Here is a 25237-nt window from a genome sequence, read left to right as displayed (position 1 = left end):
CAACTTGTGATTTTCACTTGTGTTCTTCACGCACATGAAAAATCGCATGGTGTTTCAATTGTAAAATTTAATAAAATCGTATCGCATTGCATTTGCATAAAAATCACTTCAACATACAAGTGCCATAATGAGCATTATTATTTTAAAAAAATGTTTTTTTTTTTGCAAAATCTCCCAGAAATGCAACAATTTTTTCATGGAGCGATTTTTTTTCATCTGAGAAGAAAAAAAAAAAATCACTTCTGTGAATTAAATCATTTAAAGCCATTGGTCATTACATTAGTAATATCTGACTGTCGCCCATTTAAATGCACCCTTAGGCTACCAATGCACACTGGGGAACATTTAAAAAAAAATCTGTTGCAGATTTTTGCGACTTTCCTTCCTTCTGTGCCTGCCCTGACAAAAAAAGTAGTAGGTGTGGTTTGTCAGGAGTGGGCGTGGCCACCACAATCCAACTGATATATGTATAATTAATGCAAGACACTGGCGTAAACTATGTCAGTAATATACACCTGGTCGGGACCAGGCGTGCATTTTTCAGAAGGCCCACAAAGGTGTGTGGGATACACTGAACGTATAAAGAGGTCTGTGGCTCTTCTTGTATTCAGCACAACGTTTGCTGGGGGGATTCATCGTAAGCCCTCCACAGGAAATGTCGGGCTTAGTAAATTTCCCCATTGCGCATCAGATAATGAAGGAAGGGCGGCAACCATCGTGGAAAACCCCAAAGGGGCACCAGGAACAGGTGGATCTGTGGCAGTATAGTCATAGAGAAGGGCACCATATTACTGCCCCACTTACCCCGGGACTAGAGGGGCGCTTTCACTTTACTATAACTGTTTCTTAATCCGAAACCTCATGCTAATGATATCATCAATTCCTGCCACCATCTCGTCATCTTCCTGCACAGCAGCTACGCCTTTTGGGGTTCCAGTCAGTATAAGGTCCCCTTCTTCCAGAGTGATGACCCTACTGATATAGCTGATGAGGAACGGAATGGAGAAGATCATGGAAGACGTGCTCCCCTCTTGTCTGAGGACATCATTTACTTTCAGCCATATCTTTATATTATGAGGGTCCTTTATTGTTTCTCTGGAGATCAGGTCACTGACAGGGCAAGAGGTATCGAAGGCTTTTGCTAAAGTCCATGGAAGGCCTTTCTTCTTGCACTGGTCCTGTACATCTCTCGCTGTCATATCCAGGCACAGGGCATAGCCCTCCACATGGTCCATTGCGCTCGACTGGGCTATATCTTTACCTCCTTTGCCAATCACCACTCCGAGTTCAACTTCATGGTGAAGACTATTGGTGTAGTAAGGCATGAGGATGGGAGCGCCCTCCCGCACATAGGCTGAAGGGGTCTTGAGGAACAGCACTGGTTCTGTGGGCACCGCATTTTTCAACTCCTTGGCATGTTCAGCGTAATTCCTTCCAACACAAATTATTTTTCTTCCCCATTCCCAAAATCGGCTCAGATTTTTGGAGGAGGCCATAATGGGGCAAGGAATTTGTTTTGGATTTCAGTGGAACTGCAATATCAAAACAGGGATTCAAAAAGGTTATACCAGAGTTACAAGTTATTTCCGACCCACACAAGATAACTTGCTGAGCACTTGGGCTTTCACTGCCGAGATTCACACCGATCTTGAGAATGGGTGTCAAGTCAATGTGGAGGTGCTTCCCCCACCCACAGTGATTTACACGAATGGAGCACTAGTCGAGAATGCTCAGCTGGTGCTTCATTCATTTCAATGGAGCTGACCAAAATACTTGAGCGCTCCCCACTCCACTATCTCCGGCAAATGTATGGCGGACCAGTAATAGCTGTATGCGGATGATTGATTGCCCCAATGCTGCTGATCATCTGTCTGTATAAATATTAATAATCAGGGCTAACTGACTGGTTCATTGTCAGTAAACATGATCTGCCCGTGTAAAAGGACCTTTATATGAGGGGATGTGCTGCCTACCAGCGATAACTTTTATGCCAACATGAAAGATCCAATGATCCGACGAGCGAGTGTTTGCTTCATCGGCCGAGTGTCACTATATTCAGACCCAATGATGATCGGGCAAACAAGTGTATGGGTAAACTTTTGCACTTGGTCACCCTGTAACAGAAGGACCTGTGCTGCTTGCCTAGCAAAGGTCCATATATGCTTAGGATATGGATTGTTGAAGGATGCTACCAGTCCTCTAGAGCAGTCACTTACTTTTAGGACACACTCACAGCAGCGTTTTTTGCAGCGTGGGAGCATGCAGCAGGTACACAATCAATTGCATACTTGCTGCGTGCCGCCAATTACCATACACTATCTTGGCATGTACAATATGTGCCAAGATCGTGCATGTCACAATCATTTTTGCGTGCACTGTGTGTGAGAGGCACAATTGAAAGTCAAGGTGAAGATTGGTACTGTGTACTACACATGCAAAGCCTGCATGTGTTATACGCGGTAGCATACGCTTGTGTGAGAGGGCCCTAAGGACACATTCAGACGACCATGTGAGAGTTGCGTCCAAGACTCTTGGGCACAATGTGCATCATACAGCACACGGACACCCCATCCATGCGTTGTCCGAAGTGCACGACAGCGCACAATGCATATTCTACTCTCATCCATGAAGTGAACCAGAATAGGTCATGGTGTGATTTTCTTCTCATAGGGACTCACACATGTGAATAGCCTATTATGGGTCTGTGTGCTGTCCATGTGCTACACACTGATGAGCAGCAAACACCCCGAAACAGCTGTCTGTGTATGCATTCTGGCTTGGCTTTCAATTCCCAGTCATTGTTACAAGACTTGTATAGTCTAATATTGACTTGCAGGAATTCTACCTTCCAAAGGTGGCGCTGCAGAGGTATTGTTCCATCTCCATTATTTGCATATTACCCAGAGGAGCATGAATGGCCTTATAAGACTCCTCACTTACCTTCTAGGTGATCTCCCTAAGGAATAAAGATAGCGTTACTGTCCATGAAATGCACAGACAGCACATAGATGGGAAAAACAATGGTGTGAACGGGTCCTAAGAGGTGGTCTATAATGCTGAACTAAGGAAGTCACAGAGGGGGTTCTGATAGAAGATCCCTTTAATCCATGCCAACGCCTACAGAACAATTGCAGATAGTCATGCTATCTTATCTCTTAGTGTTGTTGTTTTTAAAGGGGCAACATGCAGAAAACACTGAGTCACCCAGACGTTTCCCTTTAAATATTTCCGGCAGATTTTGAAATCCTCCGATTGACAGGTAGCTCTAAAACTACATATCCCATGATGCTCTACCTCTGTCGCATATATCAAGGATGTGCAGGATTATCCGGGTTACCTTGAAGCATGTGACCTTCCCTGCAATCTGCTCCGTCCATCTCCTATGTATTGCAGCCTTATATGCAGTATAGAGTACAAGAGCCCACAGCCCACCATGCAGTCATTACCTTGCAGTGCACATGGAGGAACAGGAAGTGTCTGAGGGGGAGGATGCAGGAGGGGTGTGCTGTTCTGACTCCACACTATAAATCCTTTCTATCATTAACCCTGCCTGTCCTTGACTCCCAACATTCAACATAAACCAGAGAACTGGACAGCTTGTAATTAAAGTCCATGCAGCACAGAGTTGTATGACAGTATCACCCCTGTGATACTGTGCACAATGGTTCAGTCCAAGTACACCGTCCACAGCAATATCTGCTGTCTTTCGCACTGTAGATTCTGGACACTTTATATCAGACAGCTATAGGGGTATTCTGGTGATTCAAACTTAAAGTTATATTTTTCATTAGGCGATAACTTGTAATTTGCAATATAATGTTATAACTTGTTCTACAAGGTTGCAGACATATCGCGTTACCGGTAGTCTCCCGACCCCGTTTAGTTCTCCATTATTATCCAGTGGTTACGACCTGTATGTTCCGCTGTTTTACCGGTCAGGCATGCTTAGTGCCTTTAAATTCTGGAATGACGATCAGTTTATAGAGTAGTGAATGCACGCTTTGCAGCAACTGGCAGTGGAGCATTGTGGGAGATGTAGTTTGTTGGAGTAACCCTTTAGATTTGGTAATAAGGTTACCAGGGTCGGAGGTCTCTCATGTGTCCAAATTAAATAACGGTGATCATCAGAAAAAGAACAAGAGACATCAACTATGTGAAGTCATTGCTGTACTCTTTCTAGAACTATATTTATAGTGTGGATAATGACTGTGTTTTATGCAGAAATTCTGCACTCACTATTCTGCTGGTGGAGTCACTGTGTACATACATTACTTATCCTGAGTTGCATCCTGTATTATACTCCAGAGCTGCACTCACTATTCTGCTGGTGGAGTCACTGTGTACATACATTACTTATCCTGTACTGATCCTAAGTTACATCCTGTATTATACTCCAGAGCTGCACTCACTATTCTGCTGGTGGAGTCACTGTGTACATACATTACTTATCCTGTACTGATCCTGAGTTACATCCTGTATTATACTCCAGAGCTGCACTCACTATTCTGCTGGTGGAGTCACTGTGTACATACATTACTTATCCTGAGTTGCATCCTGTATTATACTCCAGAGCTGCACTCACTATTCTGCTGGTGGAGTCACTGTGTACATACATTACTTATCCTGTACTGATCCTAAGTTACATCCTGTATTATACTCCAGAGCTGCACTCACTATTCTGCTGGTGGAGTCACTGTGTACATACATTACTTATCCTGTACTGATCCTGAGTTACATCCTGTATTATACTCCAGAGCTGCACTCACTATTCTGCCTGTGGAGTCACTGTATACATACATTACTTATCCTGTACTGATCCTGAGTTACATCCTGTATTATACTCCAGAGCTGCACTCACTATTCTGCTGGTGGAGGCACCGTGTACATACATTACTTATCCTGTACTGATCCTGAGTTACATCCTGTATTATACTCCAGAGCTGCACTCACTATTCTGCTGGTGGAGTCACTGTGTACATACATTACTTATCCTGTACTGATCGTGAGTTACATCCTGTATTATACTCCAGAGCTGCACTCACTATTCTGCTGGTGGAGTCACTGTGTACATACATTACTTATCCTGTACTGATCCTGAGTTACATCCTGTATTATACTCCAGAGTTGCACTCACTATTCTGCTGGTGGAGTCACTGTGTACATACATTACTTATCCTGTGTTACATCCTGTATTATACTCCAGAGCTGCACTCCTGGTAGATTTTAAATATAAACATTAAATGTCAGAAGCAGAGAGAACCATTTAGGGTATGCTAAGTGATAAAAAGTTTTTTTGTAATCGTTTTAGCAACAAATTCGGTATTCTAAACTGTTACAGATCAGGTTTTTTATATTATTCGATAAACTCTAGTCCACAACCTCTGACAATCCGGCACCAATCAGGCCTCACCGCTGCGGTGTTAAATTAATTTTAGCGTGTATTGATCATCTGCATTTATCTTAGCAGTATTTCAGTACAATCATTCCAAAGGCAAGTTGATATGCAATGATCCTAGTCTGCCACCTAGTGGTAAAATGCTAGTAGCACTGGCACTGAGCCATTTTAACAATGTGATTCTGTTTTAACAAGTTTTGCTATTGCCCATTAGTTATTTAGTAATATAGTAATAGAACAGTGACGTACAGATAAGTGGAGAGATAGAGAGTCACTGGCTAATCATTCCAATAGCGACATGTCCAGGAAGACTATGTAAAGCACCGGCTGAGGAATCGGCTTCAAAACGCGTCATGTCTCCAACTCCTTAGGTTCAGGGTTTTGATCTTGGCCTTTCCACATAACAGCGGTTCTTCCTGGGTACTTTATTTTCCTAATGGAGTATCAATTTGGGCTTCTTGCAGAAGATCGGGATTGTCCAACCATCTATGCGTCCTCTAGCTATAGCCGTGATGGGGAGCTCTGTAAGACGTGGGTCATTGTTAAAGGGGCGGCACCATTATAAAATATACTGCTTAATGATTGATGTAGATTAAGAGACACATTAACACAGGTAAGGTCATAGTATAACTCCGACTGATAAAATGAGGACACAGTTCACTCCTTAACCAAGTCTAAACCCTATATTTTCCCCCTTTGGTGCAGTGTTAAAGGTAATCTATTGTTCTCTGTTATCAGCTCTCTGATGGTTGTGTATTTTAATTGGATGAATAGCAGGAAGTTCAGAATGAAGATAGGTAGCATGTAGCGCTGTATGGTTCTTAGAGACCAAGTCCCATATGATAGGCTTAGATACCCCAAGACAGTAACACACATGACATACATATGCTGAAAGTATCATCCTTGATAGGATTAGGTACAGCAGCTGAGCAGAGTGCATCACAAAAGGATGAACTCAGATACAGTATCGCACAGGACACATTAACTAATCTGGGGATTTACTATTGATGAGATAACCTTAGGACAGGTCAAAAATAGCTGAACTGGACCTCCGCACTGCAGTCGGAGCCAGAAGTGTAATAGATGGCATCTCTCCCATAGATTTCAATGGGACCAATGCCTTCTATTACACTTGTAAGTCTGACCCCAATGCAGATGCTTGGTTCGGCTGCACTGACAACGGGCACCCCCGGATCAGCAGATGGTCGGGAATCCTGAGCAGCTCAACTACTGAGGACCCATCTTAAGGTTAGCTCATCAATAGTAAATGCTTGGAAAGACCCTTTTTAAATATGCTGAGGTACATTCACACGGGCAACAGCAAGTCACACCCGTATAACAATCGTCCATGTGATTATCTCACCCTCCATGAAGCTCCTTGTGAGACGATACTCTTGATTCTTCACAGCCACACACTGGAGAAGAAGTAACCGGCAGTGTACAAGATGTCACTGTGATGTGTGATTTATTGCAGAACATACATTCACGATGTTATTACACAGTGGTATCACACAGCCACAATCAACTCACACCAAAAATTAACTCTTATTATGCTGGATAGCAGCTCACAGGAGTAGAGTATCATTAGAGCAGTAGACTGAATGAACACAGATGCCTTACTGCACCCACATCCAAAGCTTCAATGCTCGCATTTAAAGGGATCTTCCAACTAAATCTTGTCATTTTGAAAAGGGGTTCTGAAAGCTGCTACTTTCTTTCTCATCCTCTAAAAGATAAGACCAAAATTCTGACCCCATTTTTAGTAGTGAAGTCACTCTCCATAAAGCAAGACATCTTCCACAATGCCAATTCATTTCAACGGAGGGTCACTTGACTAGAGCAAAATATACATTCAAATATAAATCTTATGGTGTAGTGATTAGACCCCTTCTCCACACATAATAAAATCATTTATCAGTATTACAATTCTTTATACCGCCCTCTAGGGCCTAATCAATTTTTTTTTCTTGGCTCTCAAATACTAAATCAGACCCAATAAAAAATAACTTAAAAAAACAAAACAAACAAGAATAAAAGTGGTAGTCTGAAGGTGACAAGCCTTTTAAGAACTAAGCTGGACTCTACTAACAGCTGTTGATCATCTGTGATTGCTGGGATCCCTCTGTGCAGCTTAGTTTTGCAGCAGTGGCCACTGCAGGTTAAAAACAGTATTACACGGTGTCTATTTAACCAAATGGGTGAGCATGTAATACAGAGGCGCAGTCCACTAAAGAGGGAGCTGTTCTTTGTTTCTCTCAGCGCAGGCTACGGCGGAAGGGGGGGTAGATTAGAACACTCATTGGTGTGTAAAAATCACTTGGCCCTAACTTTTTTTTGCAGGGGAGGTATAGAGATATGTAGCTATAGGGGATGCTTGCAAGTTTACCTGGGCCTTAGTGCCCAAGAGTGGCAACACAGTACTTGGCAGAGACAATGCATTGGGGCTCAGGCCATTCAAGCTACACCCTAGTGGTGTAATTGTTAGTCCAGTCTGTGGCATGTAGTAGTAGGGGCAGACTATGACCCATGAAAAGCAAGCATTTTATTGTTCCACCCCTGTGAACTTAAAATGCAAGATGAAGCCACATTAAAAATAATCTTGATTTGAAAACTTCTCCCGTTGTGTGTCTCCAGCTCTCATGCAGACCTATGTGTCTCCATGGTTACTGACTACAACCAAGTCTGTGTACTTCCAATCACGTGTCACTTAAACAATCAGTTAGAGGTTTTGGGGTATGTTCAGACGGGGCGAATTTGCTGTGGATTTCCATAGAGACCCTCCGCACGGAGTATCTGCAGCTGTGACAGGAGCAGCAGAGTAGATGAGATTTTCAAAATCTTGTCCGTGCAGAAATTAACATGCGGTGCGGATTTTAAATCTGCATCATGTCACTTACAGATTCCACATCTTCTAATGCACCAAATGGTGCAGATTTCGACACGGAATTGGTGCTGCGGTTCCGCTGTGCACAGCCTGCAGCAAATTCCGCCCTGTGTGAACATAGCCTTACATGGGATGACTGTAAGTGACCGACGTTCCTCCCAAGACTGACCACTGTCACACAGGATGGTTATTCAGTGAATGGGGGTGGAGTGCATCAGAGATCTCTTCCGGCTGGCCGCCTCCATTTAAAGCTTGGAAGTCGCGCACTTGTCCTTTGTTTCTGCGAGATGAAATTAATGTGACTATCCACTAATGAACAACTTCTCTTAGTATTCCATTCGTTCCTGTAAAGTTGCTCATTTCAGTGATTTTTCAGCCCATATAAAAGCACCCATACGTAATAAAACATTTTCTTATCAATTATAAAGTCTATAATTGGTGTACATATACCAATACTACAGATTGCAACGCGGGGTTCAAGACCTTAGTGAAGAGCACAGCAGACAGAGACCTCAGGCAAATTTGGGAAAACCTCAAAAGACATAGTGATCATGCTCTTAGACAGAGCTTCATGTGCCAAGACACACATCAAGTTGTGACGGTGTAGAACATCCAGCAAGGCCTAAAAACCCTTTTACATTATCCACACTCTCCAAGTAGTAGTAGCAGTAAGACGACCAGTGGATCCGACTACATGGTGTTGGTTTGTAGTCTGTAACTATGGAGACACATGGATCTGCATAGGAGTGGTAAACAAAACGGTAGAAGATTTTTAATCAAAGCTATTTGCAAAGTTGCTTCATTTCCTGTTTTGGATGTATGGGAACAATAAAACTGCAAACGTCTGCAAACCCTGAATATTTCTATACGTAATAGTCACCTGCAAATCCTTAAGCATTCTTTTAAAAACGATGAGACCTTTTGGCTTGCAGTGATGCGTTTCCCCGAACCCTCCCTCGGTGCAGTCTGGCACATAATCAGTGATAAATATATATATACTTTTATCTTTATAATGTTATATACATAAGTTATTATTGCAACAATTAGAGAACATTAGTGACCCATTCTGCATTTATGAAGCGTACACGTTCCAAAAGGGAAGGCTAAAGGCCCTTTTACATGGCACGATAGTTGGGTGCCACAGTGCCTGACAGCCGTCCAGTGATGTTTGCCCCTATGATTTCACACAGGATCGATGATCTAACACGCAGTTCACACAATAATTGTACCATGTAAAAGCCTTAAGAGTGACTAAAGTGCAGTGGGGACTGTTAGTGATTATCCAAACCTGGGGGGCGCACAGTTCATAGTCCCTTTCCCGAGGCTTCCATATATTCAAGTAAGGAAAGAATCAGACACTAAAACCCCACGGGAAAGGGGGGCTGCTGGTGAGTACGTTACCTAAAATAAAAGGGCAAGTTGAAAGTCAATAACCTCCCCATTATTTGTGAGGTGGAGCGGTAGATTGATCTCATTAGAAGCATTATCTATAGACCAAGGGTGCACAATCTACAGCCAAGGGTCCACATGTAGCCTGTAATACTATTGTTTGTGCCCCCCAACCACCTGGATACAAAAATGCTTGCTTCTATGTGGCTGTTCACATGTAGCTTCCATGTCAGAGACAAGAGAGGAGACAGACAGCTCAGGGATGGGCAAGTACTAAGGGAATGTTTACACAGATATCAATTAAAACCCGGTAAAGTAATCCACATGCTTAAGGCCCAATGTGCATGGGCCAATTAGAATTGCAGGGCACCGATCCGCAGTTCAACCTACCCCTAGGAAGACATGGGCGTCCGCAGCCGAATTAAAGCATGCGGATTTCTTTTGATCCGGAAAACAAATTGCAGCATGCTCCATTTTGCTGCGGTTCTCGCACGGACGCCTTCCATTGAAGTCAATGGAAGCCGTCTGATCCATGGCTCGTCTGTAATTCAATTGCGGATAGGCCGCGGATTCCACAAGAAATTATTTTTTTTAATCTCTACAGCGCATGTCACCGGCCGGAAAATCCGCACTCATCCGCAGTGAAGACCAGGCTGGGTAGGCAGTGTCCTCAGCCGTAAGCAGAGTCGAATTCTGCTGTGGGCTCCCACATGAGGAATTGGACCTGCCCGTGGACATGAGGCCTAAGGGTGTGTTCACATGTAGCTAGTTTGTGAGGGATTTTGTTGCAGATTTCACCCTTGCAATTGCATTCAAAATTGAAGGGGTGAAATCTTCTGCGGATCTGCACCAAAATCAGCTACGTGTGAACGCACACCAAGTGTGGATATCTACAGAGGATTTGCATTCATGTAGCTACAGATTGGAGTCAGTTCGCTGTGGCTAATTTGCAGAGAATCCGATCTACAATCTACGTTAAGAAGGGACAGGTCACTTTTCTTTCCCACACACAGAATCTACAACCTAGATTTCCATTAGAATGAACACTTCCTCGCTGCAGATTTCGCTTCATATCTGTGGCATAATCCACCGTGTGGCGCAGAGCCCAATGGTGTGATGTGTAGGCATCTCTGGGTTCCCTAGCCCCTGGTTTGGCACTCCAGAAGAGGATAGGAGGTGGCAGTCTATGCTAGAACCTTTGCGAGTTGTGAAGTTCTAGTTTGTCACAGCAGCCATGACCTTCAATGGAGAGAACCACATTTAGGCATGGTCTCTGTGCAGCAGAAGGGGCTCTCATTCTGCCAATATATGGGAGTCCTGGAGTGGTACCCATCAGATATTTATGGCACCTACATCTAAATGTGCCCTACAGGTCTCAGATGGCAATGTCCCTTTAAGATTTACTGTGGCCCCATAGAGATTTCTCAGTATGAAAATGTGGCCCTCAGACAAAAAGGCTATGCACCCCTAGTATAGACCAATGCTTGATATAGGTTACACTAACTTTTCACCCTCTTTACCATCATGCACCCCAACGACACAAAGCTAGGTGGATGAAACAGCACCCACTGAACTGTCTTAAAGGGGTTCTCTAGGGCATTTATATTGCAATCCTTAGGACAGTTCACCAATATCAGATAGGTGGCGCTCTGACTACCAGCAGACAGTTGTTTGCAGCATTCATCAGACTGTCCTGACCACTTCAGCCTCTTCCCTATAGACCAGGGACCGCATCTTACATGTCGTAGTAGCAGTGCCTGGTAGTGAAGCTCAATTCCATTCAATTGATGGGACTAATCTGCAGAAAAGCCAGGTTACCAATGAACATGACACAGGCCAAAAGAGACTGCAGTACTTGCCTGACCACCATGAACCCCTGCAATTAGGTGATTAATGGGGATAGTGGAAGTCAGAGCCTCAGCAATCCCAAGAATGGATCATCACTACTTAAGTCCCTGAAAACTCCTTTAGAGGGATTTTTTGACACGTGGAAAAAAAAAATTGTCCGAGGGCTGGAGAGGGCACAAAATAAAGTAAGGGCTTATTTATTTGTGCGATTTGGGGGGGGGGGGGGGGGGGGGGGGGGGGAATAGGACTTTTTAATATATTTTTTTGGGGACGAAAACTGGGTTCCCCAGCCCCTTGTTTGGCACTCCAGAAAGAGTATAGGAGTTAGAGAGGTGGCCGTGTATGCATGCGTCTCTCTGCCTTCTAACCTTTGCGAGTTGTGTAGGGCTAGGTTGTCACAACAGCCATGGCCTTCAATGGAGAGAACCACATTCAGGCATGGTCTCTGTGCAGGAGAAGGGGCTCTCAATCCGACAATTTATAGGAGTCCTGGACTGGCACCTATCAGACATTTATGGCACATATAAGTCTCAGATGGTAATAGCCCTTTAAGATTTACCATGGCCCAATGGAACTTTTTCAGTACGAAAATTGGGCCTCAGCCCAGATTTTCTTTTCCATGAACCGCGGGTCTATGCACTGTCTGTGTGCAGCCCGGACTGCGCATGGACAAACTACAGAGCCATGTGAATAAGCCCTAAGGCATACTCACCAGTCAGATGCGCCCCATTCCATCTCAGCCTCTCCAGAACTATGAAGGTGGTGGAACATTCACGTACCGTTCATTATGCACATAAGCAACTAGCCAATGACAGGCTATAATGGTCACATGCATCTTGGCCGAACAGCCAGAAGTGACTCCACTCCATGACACATTTGAGGGTGTACAGGTGAGCAGTCAGAAAGACGAGCCGATTTACATACACTGCTCTCTTCCTTATAACACCCCACCCATTGGGAGTATTTCAATGGGTGCCGTTACATCATTTAGTTTAATGTTATTGGGGTGTGAGACAGACTGTTCCCGTTCTATAAAATTATATATATAATTACCTGAACTATTACACTTATTTTACCTTTAGGCTCTGTTCACACGGGCAATCAGACACCTGCGGCAGCAAATAAAGAGAAATAGTGCAGTGTGCAATGAATTTGCTGTCAAAAATCAATGAAACCCTGATGGACCCATCCTAGCACCTGTGTGAACAGAGCCTCATGGGCTGCAGTCCCCCGGCACCACGCTCGCTGACTGGTTTTTGCACACTCATACAACATCCTTTTCACATTCACGTTATTCCTTACATTCGTAAAGTTCATTTTTTTTTGAGAAAACAGAAATGTGGTTGACGGCTTGACAGGACAAGGTGATTAGTTTTCCCTCCCGTGATGATAAAATGAAACAATGATCTGGAAGCAAAGTCTGGGCTGCAGAGTCGGATTCAGTCTTTAGGCACCTTAAAATTGTCTTTTTCTTTGCGGATTGCAGCCATGGTAGAGATTGGGTTGTCCTCCCCTGCATGCTGCTGCACTGACTTCTCCCTGTGGGGGAAAAACAGCAAATCCAATTAGGAGAACAGTGTACAGAAAATGAAAAAAAATATATCTAGATGATCTTATTATAGGGTCCTGTAGACATGTTGCTCCCTCTAGTGGCGACAGCAGGAAAACAGAATTTTACAACACAACTGTGTATGCATAGGATAGAGAGCTCTGTATTAATTTTGGACCCACTTAGAGGAATGGCATTAACGTTTATTGTACTCTGAGAAAGAATTGTTCAAAAATTTCGTCTTTCTAAAATTTCTGCACAACTAATGGATTTATAACGGTTTTGAGGATAGCTCATCAATAGCTGATCGGCAGGGGTCCAGTAGGAGGGGGGAGTATTCAGAGCCCTGTCACCAGAAAAAGCTGAAATGTCAGTGCAGAGAACACCGCAGCCGGACCATCGTGAGGCATCGGGACGCCACGGACCAGGTGAGTATAAGCTTGTTTCCCCCCCCCCCCCCCCCTTTTGGGGCAAAAATTAATAAGACAGTGTCTTATTTTCAGGGAAACACAGTAGGTTATCAATAATTCGGTCCTGGAAAACCCCATTAAAACTCTTCCAAAGACTTTGTGTCAACAGGAGAGTCGGCATCACTGGCGTCTGCTTATTCCCTATATGCACACAGCCAATTCAAGTGTATAGGTTGACTGAATAGTTCACCGGGATACCCGTCTGCTGGGTCTGAGGAATTACAGAACGCCAAAGAGAAAACCCCATGTCATGCCCTGCACTAGGCATAACAGTATATCAGATCTTTCTGGAATGTCCCTTTAAAGAAGAATGATTACCTACCTGACTCTCATAAAAGGGTTAAATGTAAACTCTTCGGCCAGCGTGGAGGGAATGGTGGGTTCTCCATTATTGTACGTTTCCTGAATGAAAAAAAACAATAAGAAGAATGGAAGTGGGTACACTTAAATATAAGTGACTACTACTACCACCACCACCACCACCACCACATCTGTCAGCAAATGTCCAGAATAACATAGGGGATAACTACTGCTGAGCGGCAGCTTTCCTGCTCTGCTTGCAATACAGTATCAAAGGTTTGAGCTGAAGCTTGTCAGACAGTCTGGTTGCTAGGGACACATTACCTAGCAACCACAGTCTTTTCTATGGGACTGTCAGCCACTGTGTCTGTAGCAACCAGTCTGTCTAAGGTTGCCTAGGCAAGACAAAAGCAGAAATGGTGCAAGGAGGCTCAGCGGTGTTCATACCTCAATTTTCACAACTTCTTCCTGTACTATTAATATATTTTTGTAGTTGGGGATCCTCTGGATTTTTCCTACCAAAAACATTTATCACCTGTAGGAAAAATTATAAATGTATGATCGCTGGGGTCCAATCACTGGGACCCCCAAAGATCATGAAAATGGCTCACCACAAGACCCCGCCAGTGAATGAAGCAGCGGTGTGCATGCAGTGCCACACCATTTACTAAGGGGCACTCAGTGTGCCTTTCTCATGATCCCTGGGGGTCCCAGTAATAGGACCCCAGTGAATATACACTTAACAGTGGGAGCTGCCGCAGATTTAGCAACAAAGTCCGCACAGAAAAATCCACATTGGATTCTGCCGTGTGAACGGGTCCTAATGTGGCAGTGTCGCGGTAGTAGTTTAGGGTGGGAATGGCAAGAAATCTGCGTCCCCCTTACTTTAGCCCAAGCTAGCTTCTGTTTGATGCACTCGTTTGTGGGCTCCACATGGCGGGCAAACTTCAGGTTGTTGATGGTGTATTCGTGCCCGCAGTAGACTCTCTACAGGAGATAATAGAACATTCATTACACAAGAATGTTTAACGAGTTATAGAGAGATAAATTAGCTGGTAGCCATTACTGTCTCTGGAGGAAGACGTCCCAATATCTCGATCAGAGCCTTGTACATTTCCTCTGCTGTCCCTTCAAAGAATTTGCCACAACCGGCCACAAAAAGGGTGTCACCTACAAGGGAAGTGATGAAGACGTGAGAAGCCTGCACCATCATAGTAGAGAAGTTGGACATAGCAAGCAGATACATGAGATACAAGTCAAAGATGTGGCCACATTGTCATTGGCCGGCATGCCCGTGGCTACTGGCTCACCTGTAAACACAGCAGGAGGCTCGGAGCTGTTGGGCTTCGTCACGTAGTAGCAGATGTGTCCAGAAGTGTGACACGGAGTGAAAAGACACTTGACGTTAAGGGATCCCACCTAATGACATACAAAAGTCCTGATCACACTTCATTGTATGTGAAAGAAGTCATAAGGGAACAGACAAAGGTTAAAGTTACATTCACATAGCGGTCACATCGCGTGGTTGGTTCAAAGTTTATGAAAAAATAAGTCAAGAACCGCTATATAATCAAAAAGTTTGAATATACCCCCCTAGAGTCATTGGGTTAAAGGAAAGAGGTCATCAGTAAATCACCTATTACAGTCTATATTTAAAAAAAAATAAAAAATAAAAAATCCTAAAAATCCTTCATTTTTCACACTGACCACAGAGCCTAGATGGAAAAAGACCTGGGGGTACTAGTTGACTGTAGACTTAACTGGAGTAACCAATGCCAGTCAGCTGCTGCCAAAGGAAATAAAGTCTTGGGGTGCATTAAAAGAGGTATAGGGGCGAAGGACGAGAACGTTATCCTTCCTTTATATAAGGCACTAGTCAGGCCTCACATGGAATACTGCATACAGTTCTGGACACCGCTGCTCAGGAAAGATGTCACAGTACTGGAGGGGGTTCAAAGAAGGGCAACTAAATGAATACATGGAATGACTGGACTGGAATACCCAGAGAGGCATCAAAATTGGGATTATTTACCCTGGAAAAAAGACGGTTAAGGGGTGATCAAATAACTATGTATAAATACATGAGAGGACAATACAAGGATTTCTCCCAGGATCTGTTTATACCAAGGACTGCAACGGTAACAAGAGGACATCCGCTACGTTTAGAAGAATGCAGGTTTCATCACCAACACAGAAAGGGGTTCTTTACTGTAAGAGCAGTGAGACTGTGGAACTCTCTGCCTGAGGATGTGGTGATGGCAAAATCCATAGAGGAGTTTAAGAGTATACAGACAATAAATAGTCAGAAGGGTTGTTGATCCGGAGAATCTTTTGACTGCCGGACTTGGAATCAGGAAGGAACCTTCTCTGAAGAGTGCTGATCCAGGGATTATTCTGACTGCCATTATGGAGTAGAGAATAAATTTTGTCCCAACACCGACCTGTACTCCGTGTAGATCAGAGGTCGGTGGTCACAGATTGCACTGTCGTGGGACTGGACCTGCAGGCTGGGTGAGTGAAATGCCTGTATGAATGCTGCCTGGCCCTAGGCCAGTAGAAAGGTCACTATTTCTACTGGAAATACTATTACTACTGCAACCACTTTTGGGGACACTATTAGGGCTTGTTCACACGGATGTAAGCACATTTTTATCGCACAAATACGCTGCATATTTGCGCAACCTAAAAAAAAAAACAAAAAAAAAACCCCAACTAATTAACCGGTGTTTCTTGGCGGCCCCAGCATGGTTATTGTCGCCCAAATCCACTGTGTGTTTGCGCATGCCAAAAAGAATGCAGATGAGCACATATTTGCACTGGCCCATTCATTGCGATGCGTAATACGCACTAAAATGGGTCATGACGCTTATTTTTATATCCAAACAGTTGCTTTGTTCTCGCTGCTTTCAGCTGGTGTTCCGCTGAGAACTGCCAGTAGGATACCAGCTGAAAAAATACTATCACGCCGTCAGCATGCGGTGCTGATAAGTCATTGGTGATTTCTAGCTTGCTAGAAATCACAGATGAACGAACAGTGGACAATGGCGGCGCGTTTAAACACAACGATTATCTCTCAAACGATGGCTTTTGAGCGATAATCATTGTGTCTAAATGGGCATTAAGAGGGTTGTCTGCAGGTTTAGGGGGAATGGCACCAAATTAATAACAAAGCTATGAGCAGATAAGGGGTGGCTACTTACCTGAAAATTGGTGAGATGCGTGACTCTCTGGGTTAACGCTCCGACCCGGCTGTCCCCTCCATAGACTTTTAATCCTGAGACCATTTTGACAAGTTTCTCGTTGCCTCCTGCATGGTCCCTGGGAAAAAATAATAAATGACATGTATATTTAAAGGGGGTGTCCAGGACTTTACTACTGATAGCTATCCTAGCAGATGATGGTTGGGGGTCCGCTGCTTGGCATCCTCACTGATCAGCTAATTGCCAGACCTGTGGACAGCGCTGGAAGCAGATAGTGCTGTCTGTATTGCAGCAGCCCGGTATGGTACTGCAGGCACATTGAATTCAGCCGATCGGCGGGGCTCCCCAGCAGCGGACCTCCGAAAATCAACTATTGATGGCCTAACCTGAGGATAGGTCATCAACAGTAAAGGCCTCAGACAACCCCTTTAGCCTGCAGGCACTATACTGTACATTAGCGGGACCTTGTAAGTCCATGCAGACCCCGGTACTGCCCTCATATATACTAACTGCTGTCTGTATATCCACAGTTAAACCTAAGGATCTATAGTACACTACTCCCTGTATATAGATTAGACTATCTATACACAACCTGGCCCTCATCTATATGCTTATTGTTTCCTGTATGTCAATACTGGCTCCCGTATATATACAGTGGAAATTATATAGCTACGCTACTCCCTATATATCCACACTGGCCCCTGTATATACTCACTGCACCCTATATATTCATACTGGCCCCCGTATATACACAGGCAATGTAGCTACGCTGCTCCCTGTATGCATACTGCACTCTTTATGCTCACACTGGCCCCTGCATGTCCTTACTGCACCCTGTATATTCGCACTGGCTGCTTTTTTTTTAACTTACTGCTCCTTCTATAATGGACCCTGTGTGACCAGTTTAAGCCTTCTATATCCACGGTGGTCCCTGAGCATCCACACTTTATAACCTCATTGGTCATTGTATGGCCACACTAAGCCCTATAGTTTCACACCAGATCCTATATAGAGTATCAACATTACAGATAGAACCCCCTGAATTTTACACAGCTCTGCTATTCCACATAGGCACCGATCGACACAATAGGATGTCAGTCGGCCCCAATTCTGCTCTTTACACTGGCAGAGGGTCAGTGGTATAGGGATGAATGCTCATAACTATACATTGTCATACAAGGTGCATTCCTTGGCAGAACGCAAGGAATCTGTTGCCGATGAGCGGCCATTTTTTATGCCAGCATGAAAGATCACATAGGGTCCTCTAGATTAAAAATTGGGCCATGGGAAACAGCAGGTGAGCTACTTGTTTTAAAGGCAATGTCATAAAGTATGCAAAGGACAAAATTTCTACCAGGTGAACAGAACAGCCAAGTACGGGCCTTCTCCAAGGAACAACTGTAGAGCTACTGTGCTTTTGGTGCAGTCTGCGACAGGCTGAAAAAAGTATTCCACAGCTCTGTTAGCATGTCCACTGGTGGCAGGAGCAGTCTACTGCAGAGGCTTCCTGCTCGTCTGCCATGATCTACTGCAGAGGCATCTGAATGGCCATGGGGAAAGGTTCTGCTCAAGCTTCTTAACAGTCTGTCCTGATAATGCTTCACTTTGAGGTCCCTCTCCACTGCCAGAATGAGACTTGTCATTTTGGCCTTGAAGCAGGGATCAAGGAAGGTGGCTACCCAGTAATGGTGTGAAATTTGGTACCCTTGAGGTGTTTCTTCAGGTTTGGAAACAGATGATAGTCGGAAGGATCTAGATCTGGTTCATAAGGTGGGTGGTCAACCAGCTGGAAGCATAGCTCCACCAGTTTTGCCGTGGATGCTTGTGCAGTGTAAGCGGAGGCGTTGTCTTGCAGGAACAAGATTCCTTTGGACAGCTTGCCGCACCTTTTGGCCTTCAGAGCTGCCTTCAATTGGTCCAAAAGTTCAATGTAATACCTTGCATTGATGGTGGAACCATTTTGAAGGTAGTCCACTAGCAGCACGCCCTCCTTATCCCAGAACACAGACACCATCACCTTAGTGGCTGAACTTCTTTGGGCGAGGAGAACCACTGTGCCTCCACTCTTTTGGCTGCTCCTTGGTTTCAGGGTCATACAAATAAATCCAGGTCTCATCCATAGTGACCAGTCGACCCAGGAAGTTCTTATCAGTCCGGAAACGCTGACAAATGGACTGTGAAGTTTCCACTCGCATGCTTCTCTGATCTGTTGTCAAACATTTGGGGACCCACTTTGCAGATCGCTTCTTCATGGTCATATGTTCATGGATGATTACACAAACACGTTCACCAGAAACCCCCATGATGTCTGCTATTCCTGCAGCTGAATCGTCCGATTCTCCAGTATGAGGTTGTGCGCAGCATCAACGATCTGCGGAACAACCTCTCTCGGTCGTCCAGGACGTTCCTCATCATTGGTGCTGAAGTGGCCCGCTCTAAATTTGGCAGCCCAGTTCTTAACTGTAGAATATGAAGGGCATTGATCCCCCAATGTCTGCGACATATCACCATGAATATCCTTCGCGGACTTTCCTTGCAGAAACAAGAATTTTATCACTCCTCTGCTCTCATTTGCGGTGAATATCGCCTTAGACTCCGCCATTTTGTTTTCCCGCATGCCGAGATCACTGTTGTCATAAGCTACAAACACAACATTTTGAAAACATATATTAGACACATAAGGCTTTCATGTGATGTAACATTCGTTACCATAGAAACAAAAGAAGAACACAAAGCCAAAGACTTATCAGCAGCCCCTCGTAGAATAGCTGGAGTTATGGATGGTGGAACATTGCATAGCCCCTCCCCTGCCTCTGGTCCTATATTATTCCCTTCTTCCTCCTCCATACTTCTCCCATATATGTACATTGACCTCTGCAGCAGGCATTATAGGAAATGTAAATTTTCCTGCGATTTTCATTAAAAAAAACGGTTGGGACTAACCAGATTCGCTTTTGCGAAAATAGTGACGACTTTATGGTCCGGGCGATCAAGATTCATAGCCATCACTGTATACATAGGTGTCACCACCCTATATTCTTGATGGACGTTGCCCTGTGTCCTCATGTTGCTCTGCCTGTGTATGTGTGTTGAAGCAAAAGCGTAACATGACGCTCCTGGACCCCGATGCAAAGTCAGTAACAGCCCCACTTACCATATGCTATGTATACGATTGGTATCTTATGTGGCAGAGGGGCTTTTATATCCCCTCAAGCATTAGGGTCCGACTGTACCTGCTAGTCCTGCACTCCCTATAGCTACATCCTTGCGCTAAAGCCACAAAAACAGTCAACTGCATTGCACTGTACCAGTGATGGTGGGTGGTGAGGACCGACGTCAGGTTGACTCCATGTTTCTTGACCGCGTCAACGACCTAAAAATACACAGAGATGAAGGTGGTCGGCTCCTTATAGATCCTGACCAATTTCTACCCCATAATACACAGAAAAAGATAGAATTTAAAAAAAAATAAAAAAAATTCAACCTTTTGCGGCTGCACGGGGTCCACAATGGCGGCCTCCTTGGTCTCCTCGTCGATCAGGAGGTACATGTAGTTGTCTGTGAGGGCGGGAAGCAGCTCGACCTTCATGTTGCGCTGAACCACCAGCTTGGTCTTACGGAAATCAGACTCTAGTTCCTTTAGGACGCTGCTGGTCCCTAAATGAGCAAAACCTGCAAAGAGAGGGGCGAAAGAGTAAATCTGATAAGAATCCCAAATCAGATGAGATTTAATGGAATGATCCAGTGGGGAGCGCTCCGCAGAAGTCCACCCGCCCGGGACCGCAGCCATTCTACCTCTATGCCCTCAGCACATCCTTCCTTTTCTCTGACTTGGCTGATGAAAGGTTTGGGGGTGTGGGGGGTGTCAGTGACGTCCGTTGTAGACATCGGCCTCAGATGCTTCAGGCACAGCTTAATGCAGATTTAAAAAAATAAAAAATCTGCCAGAGTCAATTAAGGGGTCAGAATGTTAGGGTGACCATAAAACTACTAAGTCTACTGAGGTTTCCCTTATAGACAATTGTTCACCGATTTCGGATCTCGCCTTCTACTCTACAGTCTGTACAGCGAGAGCCATGGGAGAAGGGGAGGAGTCATTCTCTGTGACCGTCAGAGCAGAGGGAGGGAGGGGAGGAGCCACTGCGTGACTACCAGGCAGAACTGAAAGAGGATAAAAGCCTCTATGATTGTCAGGTAGAGCTGCTAGAGAAGAGGAGGAGCTTCTGAGTGACTGCCAGGCAGCGTTGCAAGAGGAGAGGACCTCTGTGCCGTGACTGCCAGGCAGAGCTGAGAGAGGTGAAGGCGCTTCTGTGTGACTGCCAGACAGCATTGGAAGAGGGAGAAGCCTCTATGTACGACATGCTAAGGGAAAGGTGTGACTGACTGCCAGGAAGACCTGATGGTGGGAGGAGAGAAGAGCCTCAGTATGACTGATTACCAGGCAGAGCTGAGGGGGGACAGTGGGAGGAGCATCTGTGGAACCTGATGACTGGAGAAGCAGCTGTGTAAAATCTAACAGGGCCGACTATAACATTTACCAGACAGCTACTTCCTGTCCCAGAAACTGAAGGCTTATTCTCATGGGACTACCGTGTAAACAAGCAGTGCGTTTGCGCGACTAAATCCACACACCAATATTTACACGCAAAATCACATTTATTTTGTGTATAGGCCCCATGAATATGCAGGTTTTATGCCCATGTCAAATGCATTTACGCAAGCCTATTAATTTCAGTGGGCTCTTGTGCTGTGCAAGGGCAAAAAAGATAGTGCCTCGTGTGGCGCAGAGTGTTAAGGCAACAATATGCAGTTCTAAGCTCTCACTCACGATCTGAAGGTTGCAAGTTCAATCCCTGAATGGTTCAGGTAGCCCACTTTAGGTTGACTCATCCTTCCGAGGTCGGTAAAATGAGTACCCAGCTTGGTGGGGGGGGAGGGTGTAATAAATAAATTTACCTGAAAGCTGTGGAATAAATTGGCGAAATACAAATAAGATTTATTTATTTTTAAAGATATAACATGTAACGTATTTTTTCGTGTGACCAAAATTCTCATGCAAGATATGGACATATGAATGAACCCAGTGAAATCAATGGGTTCTATTAAAGCTGTATTACACAGCGCAAATACTATGTGAGCCCGGCCTTATACCTGCTACTCACAGCTGAGGGGTTGCTACAATGTTTTACAGTCTAGATCAGTGTTCCCCAACTCCAGTCCTCAGGGACCGCCAACAGGTCATGTTTTCAGGATTTCCTGATTTCCTCAGTATTACACAGGTGATGTAATTATTGTCAGTGCCTCAGACATTGCCACAGGTGTTCTTACCATAGGATATCCTGAAAACATGACCTGTTGGTGGTCCCTGAGGACTGGAGTTGGGGACCCCTGGGCTAGACAAACCCCTGGAGACAAACATTCTGATCTGCTCGCTGATCGCCTGTTACAATGTGTCGGGGCTGTTTAGCTCACTCAGGGTTGTCTAGATTGGATTCAAGTGTAACAAACCCTCAGCTGTGGGAAATATTAGATCAGGATCTATTTCAGCCTCTAGATGTAAACAAGGATGTTTTGTTGTTTTTTTTAAAGATCTCTGCTTGCTGTCAGTGAAATAGTGAGGAGCACACTAGAAGGATGCAGTACTCTTCATTACATAATAAGGTTCAGTTACATAAACCAGCCACAATGTGACGGGCGAGCGGCACGGGCACAAAGGTTGTTTTGCGGTTTGTACCAAAAAAATGCCATGTCATGATGACATATTCCTGCCTGCAAGCTCAGACATACACCGATGTAGCAGAGTTGAGTTTGTTAACAGCAACAAGTAATTGGGATACCAAGTTATACAGCGACAATCCTTTAATCCGGCATCCGATTGTCCAAAAAAAATAAATAAATCAAGAACTGCTAGTAGAATGCAGACTAGCTCGCCCATTTCATCACCTCCACTCCTTCTACGCGGGACTCGTTACCCAGTGATGTCGTCGGTCACACGCCACCCCATGTCGTATCAGCAGCTGCACACGTGTTTGGCTGTCACGACTCATCAAAACCCCCAAAACTGGAAACGACAGGGAAAAATTGGCACAAATATGGCAGCCAGATGCTTTGTAAACATCGCTCACGTTTACGCCATTTTCTACACCACAGATATTGACTCCATAACGTTTTTAATTTTGCTCCCATCAGCTGTCAGGGCTTGCTGGGAATTGTAGTTTCCCCAGCAGATGGAAACCTCTGACTTTAGAATGTGTGGGGGCGCGTTCACAGGGCGGGAAATAGAAATACAGCCCGTTATTTGTGAAGGGTGTGTTTATAAGGGCGATTACGCACAAATCGTCAGCAAGATATGGAGGAGTCCAGGAGGCCGCGGGGAGATAACGGGCGATCCGATCACACCCCATCCGCTCTGTCCGGGCTGCAGCTTGGCTTCCTTTACTGCAACAACCAGCAACATTCTGGATTCAGAACCTGGTTGGTTGTTACTGGAAACAGTCAGCAAGCCTGTTCTCAAAACACATCCCTAACAGCTGACCTCCTATAAGGGGCGGGGAAGAGAGTTAATCCTGCATCAGATTACTGTACAAAACCTGATAAAAAATAAATAAGTTTAATGATGACTCAGCAGTGCATCTGCTGCGGAAGTCCGCATGAAAAATCTGAGTATGCCATGGACATGAGGCCTAAAGGGACTACATGAGGGGGAAAAAAAAGTTAAATAAAAGAAAAAAAAAGAAAAAATAAATTCCCATATAATAGTAAAAAACAACCAACCAAACATTTGGCGTCATGTCTGTAATAGTCCAATCGCTCAAAGGAACACGCTACTCTTCCTGCACAGTAAATGTCATGAGAAAAAATAAAATAAAAAGACACGTCACCCCGTCCCCAAGAGAAGATTTAATAAAAAGCAAAGCAAAAAGTTGTATGAACTCAGAGATGGTACCGACACAAACCACAGATCATCCTGCAAGAAAGGTAATCTCGCACAGGAAACAAACCGCAGCATGTCCTATTTCTCTGCGGGGCTCGCAGAGCCCCACACAGAAACGTCACTCCCCGGCCGCCGGCTCCGGTCTGCGCATGCGGAGGCTTCCCGGCAAGCCGGCACATCAAACAGCCGGAGCTGCAGAGCGCGGGTGAGTACGCGCTGCCCTCTGCAGGCGCTCGGGTCAGGTCCCGCGGCAAGAATCCTCGCAGCCGGTTCTGACCCGCCTGTCTGCAAGTGGCCAAAATGTGGTATTGTCCTAATCGTACCGATCCACAGAATAAAGTTGTCATTTTTGTACAAGCAAGACACCCCAAAAGATGGTGAAATTGCAAGTTTTTCCATACATTATATATCATTGAAAAATATAACTCAACCCGCAAAAAAAACAGCCCTCAGACATCTACTTTCACAGGAAAATAAAAGTTGTGATATTTTTTTATTTTTTATTTTTCGTAAAGTGGGGAGCAAAAAACAAAAAAAAGGCATTGAGGTTCGTTTCCATTAAACATAACTTTTGTAGCTCACAGTCACGTGACTTCTCTGGGACACTTAGGTAAGGCAAAGTGTGAGTAACCATGTCACCCCAATCTAACACCGCAGTGCCACCCCCGTGGCCCTGGAGAGGAATAGAGCCCTGACCACACTGGGACCCTGCAGACAAGTGACCCCCTCGGCGTTATAATACGCTCCTATCCATTATAACACCCCATACATGGGAAGCTCCTGCCTGAGTCTCCACATACCCACTCTGCAGCCAGCCGCAGCTCCCAGGAAGGACAGTGCGCACCACAGTCTCCTACTGCACCCAAACATCATCCTGAGGGGCTGGCTGCACACTACACGCACTGCCTGCCTTACCTGCTGACAGCCAGCCAATCAACGGCCAGTACGGTAGTCTGCCAACCAGTAGACGCTGCCAACCAATGCGTGACGTCATAACGTTCCAGACACGCTAGCCAATCCTGAAAGAAAGTTCACTAGGCAGCGCCCAATCAAAAGCAGGAGTCCCTATCGGCAAGCAGCCATTGATGTTGAGGGAAAACGCCCTCAACTGAAAAAAAGTAAATTTTCGTTTCTAACCAGTGCTCATAGTATTATACAAGGCTGTACTCCCACAGCAGCGGAGTCGCCCCAGAATGTGTCCTAAGAAGCGGGACATGGCGTATTGCCCTCGTTCAAGATGGCGGACGCTCATGACAAACTTTAATGGG

General features: G+C 44.9%; 2 protein-coding genes across 4 annotated transcripts; both read right to left on the bottom strand.

Annotated features, from left to right (window-relative positions):
* Positions 1-47: 47 nt before the first annotated feature.
* On the bottom strand, positions 48-1496 carry FAHD1 (fumarylacetoacetate hydrolase domain containing 1). Its single transcript, XM_066576638.1, has one exon. It carries the CDS (start codon positions 1494-1496, stop codon positions 834-836), a length of 663 nt encoding a protein of 220 aa, XP_066432735.1. The 3' UTR covers positions 48-833.
* On the bottom strand, positions 1297-24874 carry LOC136576964 (hydroxyacylglutathione hydrolase, mitochondrial). Of its 3 annotated transcripts, none has more exons than XM_066576637.1 (10): positions 24770-24874; positions 20520-20707; positions 20344-20408; positions 17036-17153; positions 15146-15254; positions 14902-15005; positions 14721-14822; positions 13858-13937; positions 12971-13055; positions 1297-1532 (listed from the first exon to the last, which is right to left on the bottom strand). In XM_066576637.1, the coding sequence occupies exons 1-10, from the start codon at positions 24840-24842 to the stop codon at positions 1524-1526; spliced, it is 933 nt and encodes a 310-aa protein (XP_066432734.1). In that variant the 5' UTR covers positions 24843-24874; the 3' UTR covers positions 1297-1523. The 3 variants fall into 3 exon arrangements, with proteins under 3 accessions (XP_066432734.1, XP_066432732.1, XP_066432733.1); XM_066576635.1 differs by lacking the exon at positions 1297-1532 and adding an exon at positions 5314-5917; XM_066576636.1 differs by lacking the exon at positions 1297-1532 and having other exon boundaries at positions 12448-13055.
* Between the last annotated feature and the right edge of the window lie 363 nt (positions 24875-25237).

The sequence above is a fragment of the Eleutherodactylus coqui genome, chromosome 8 (assembly GCF_035609145.1).
Source record: "Eleutherodactylus coqui strain aEleCoq1 chromosome 8, aEleCoq1.hap1, whole genome shotgun sequence".
NCBI classification, from domain to species: domain Eukaryota; kingdom Metazoa; phylum Chordata; class Amphibia; order Anura; family Eleutherodactylidae; genus Eleutherodactylus; species Eleutherodactylus coqui.
Note: the sequence above shows the minus strand (reverse complement) of the source record. Positions and strands in the feature narration are given on the sequence as shown.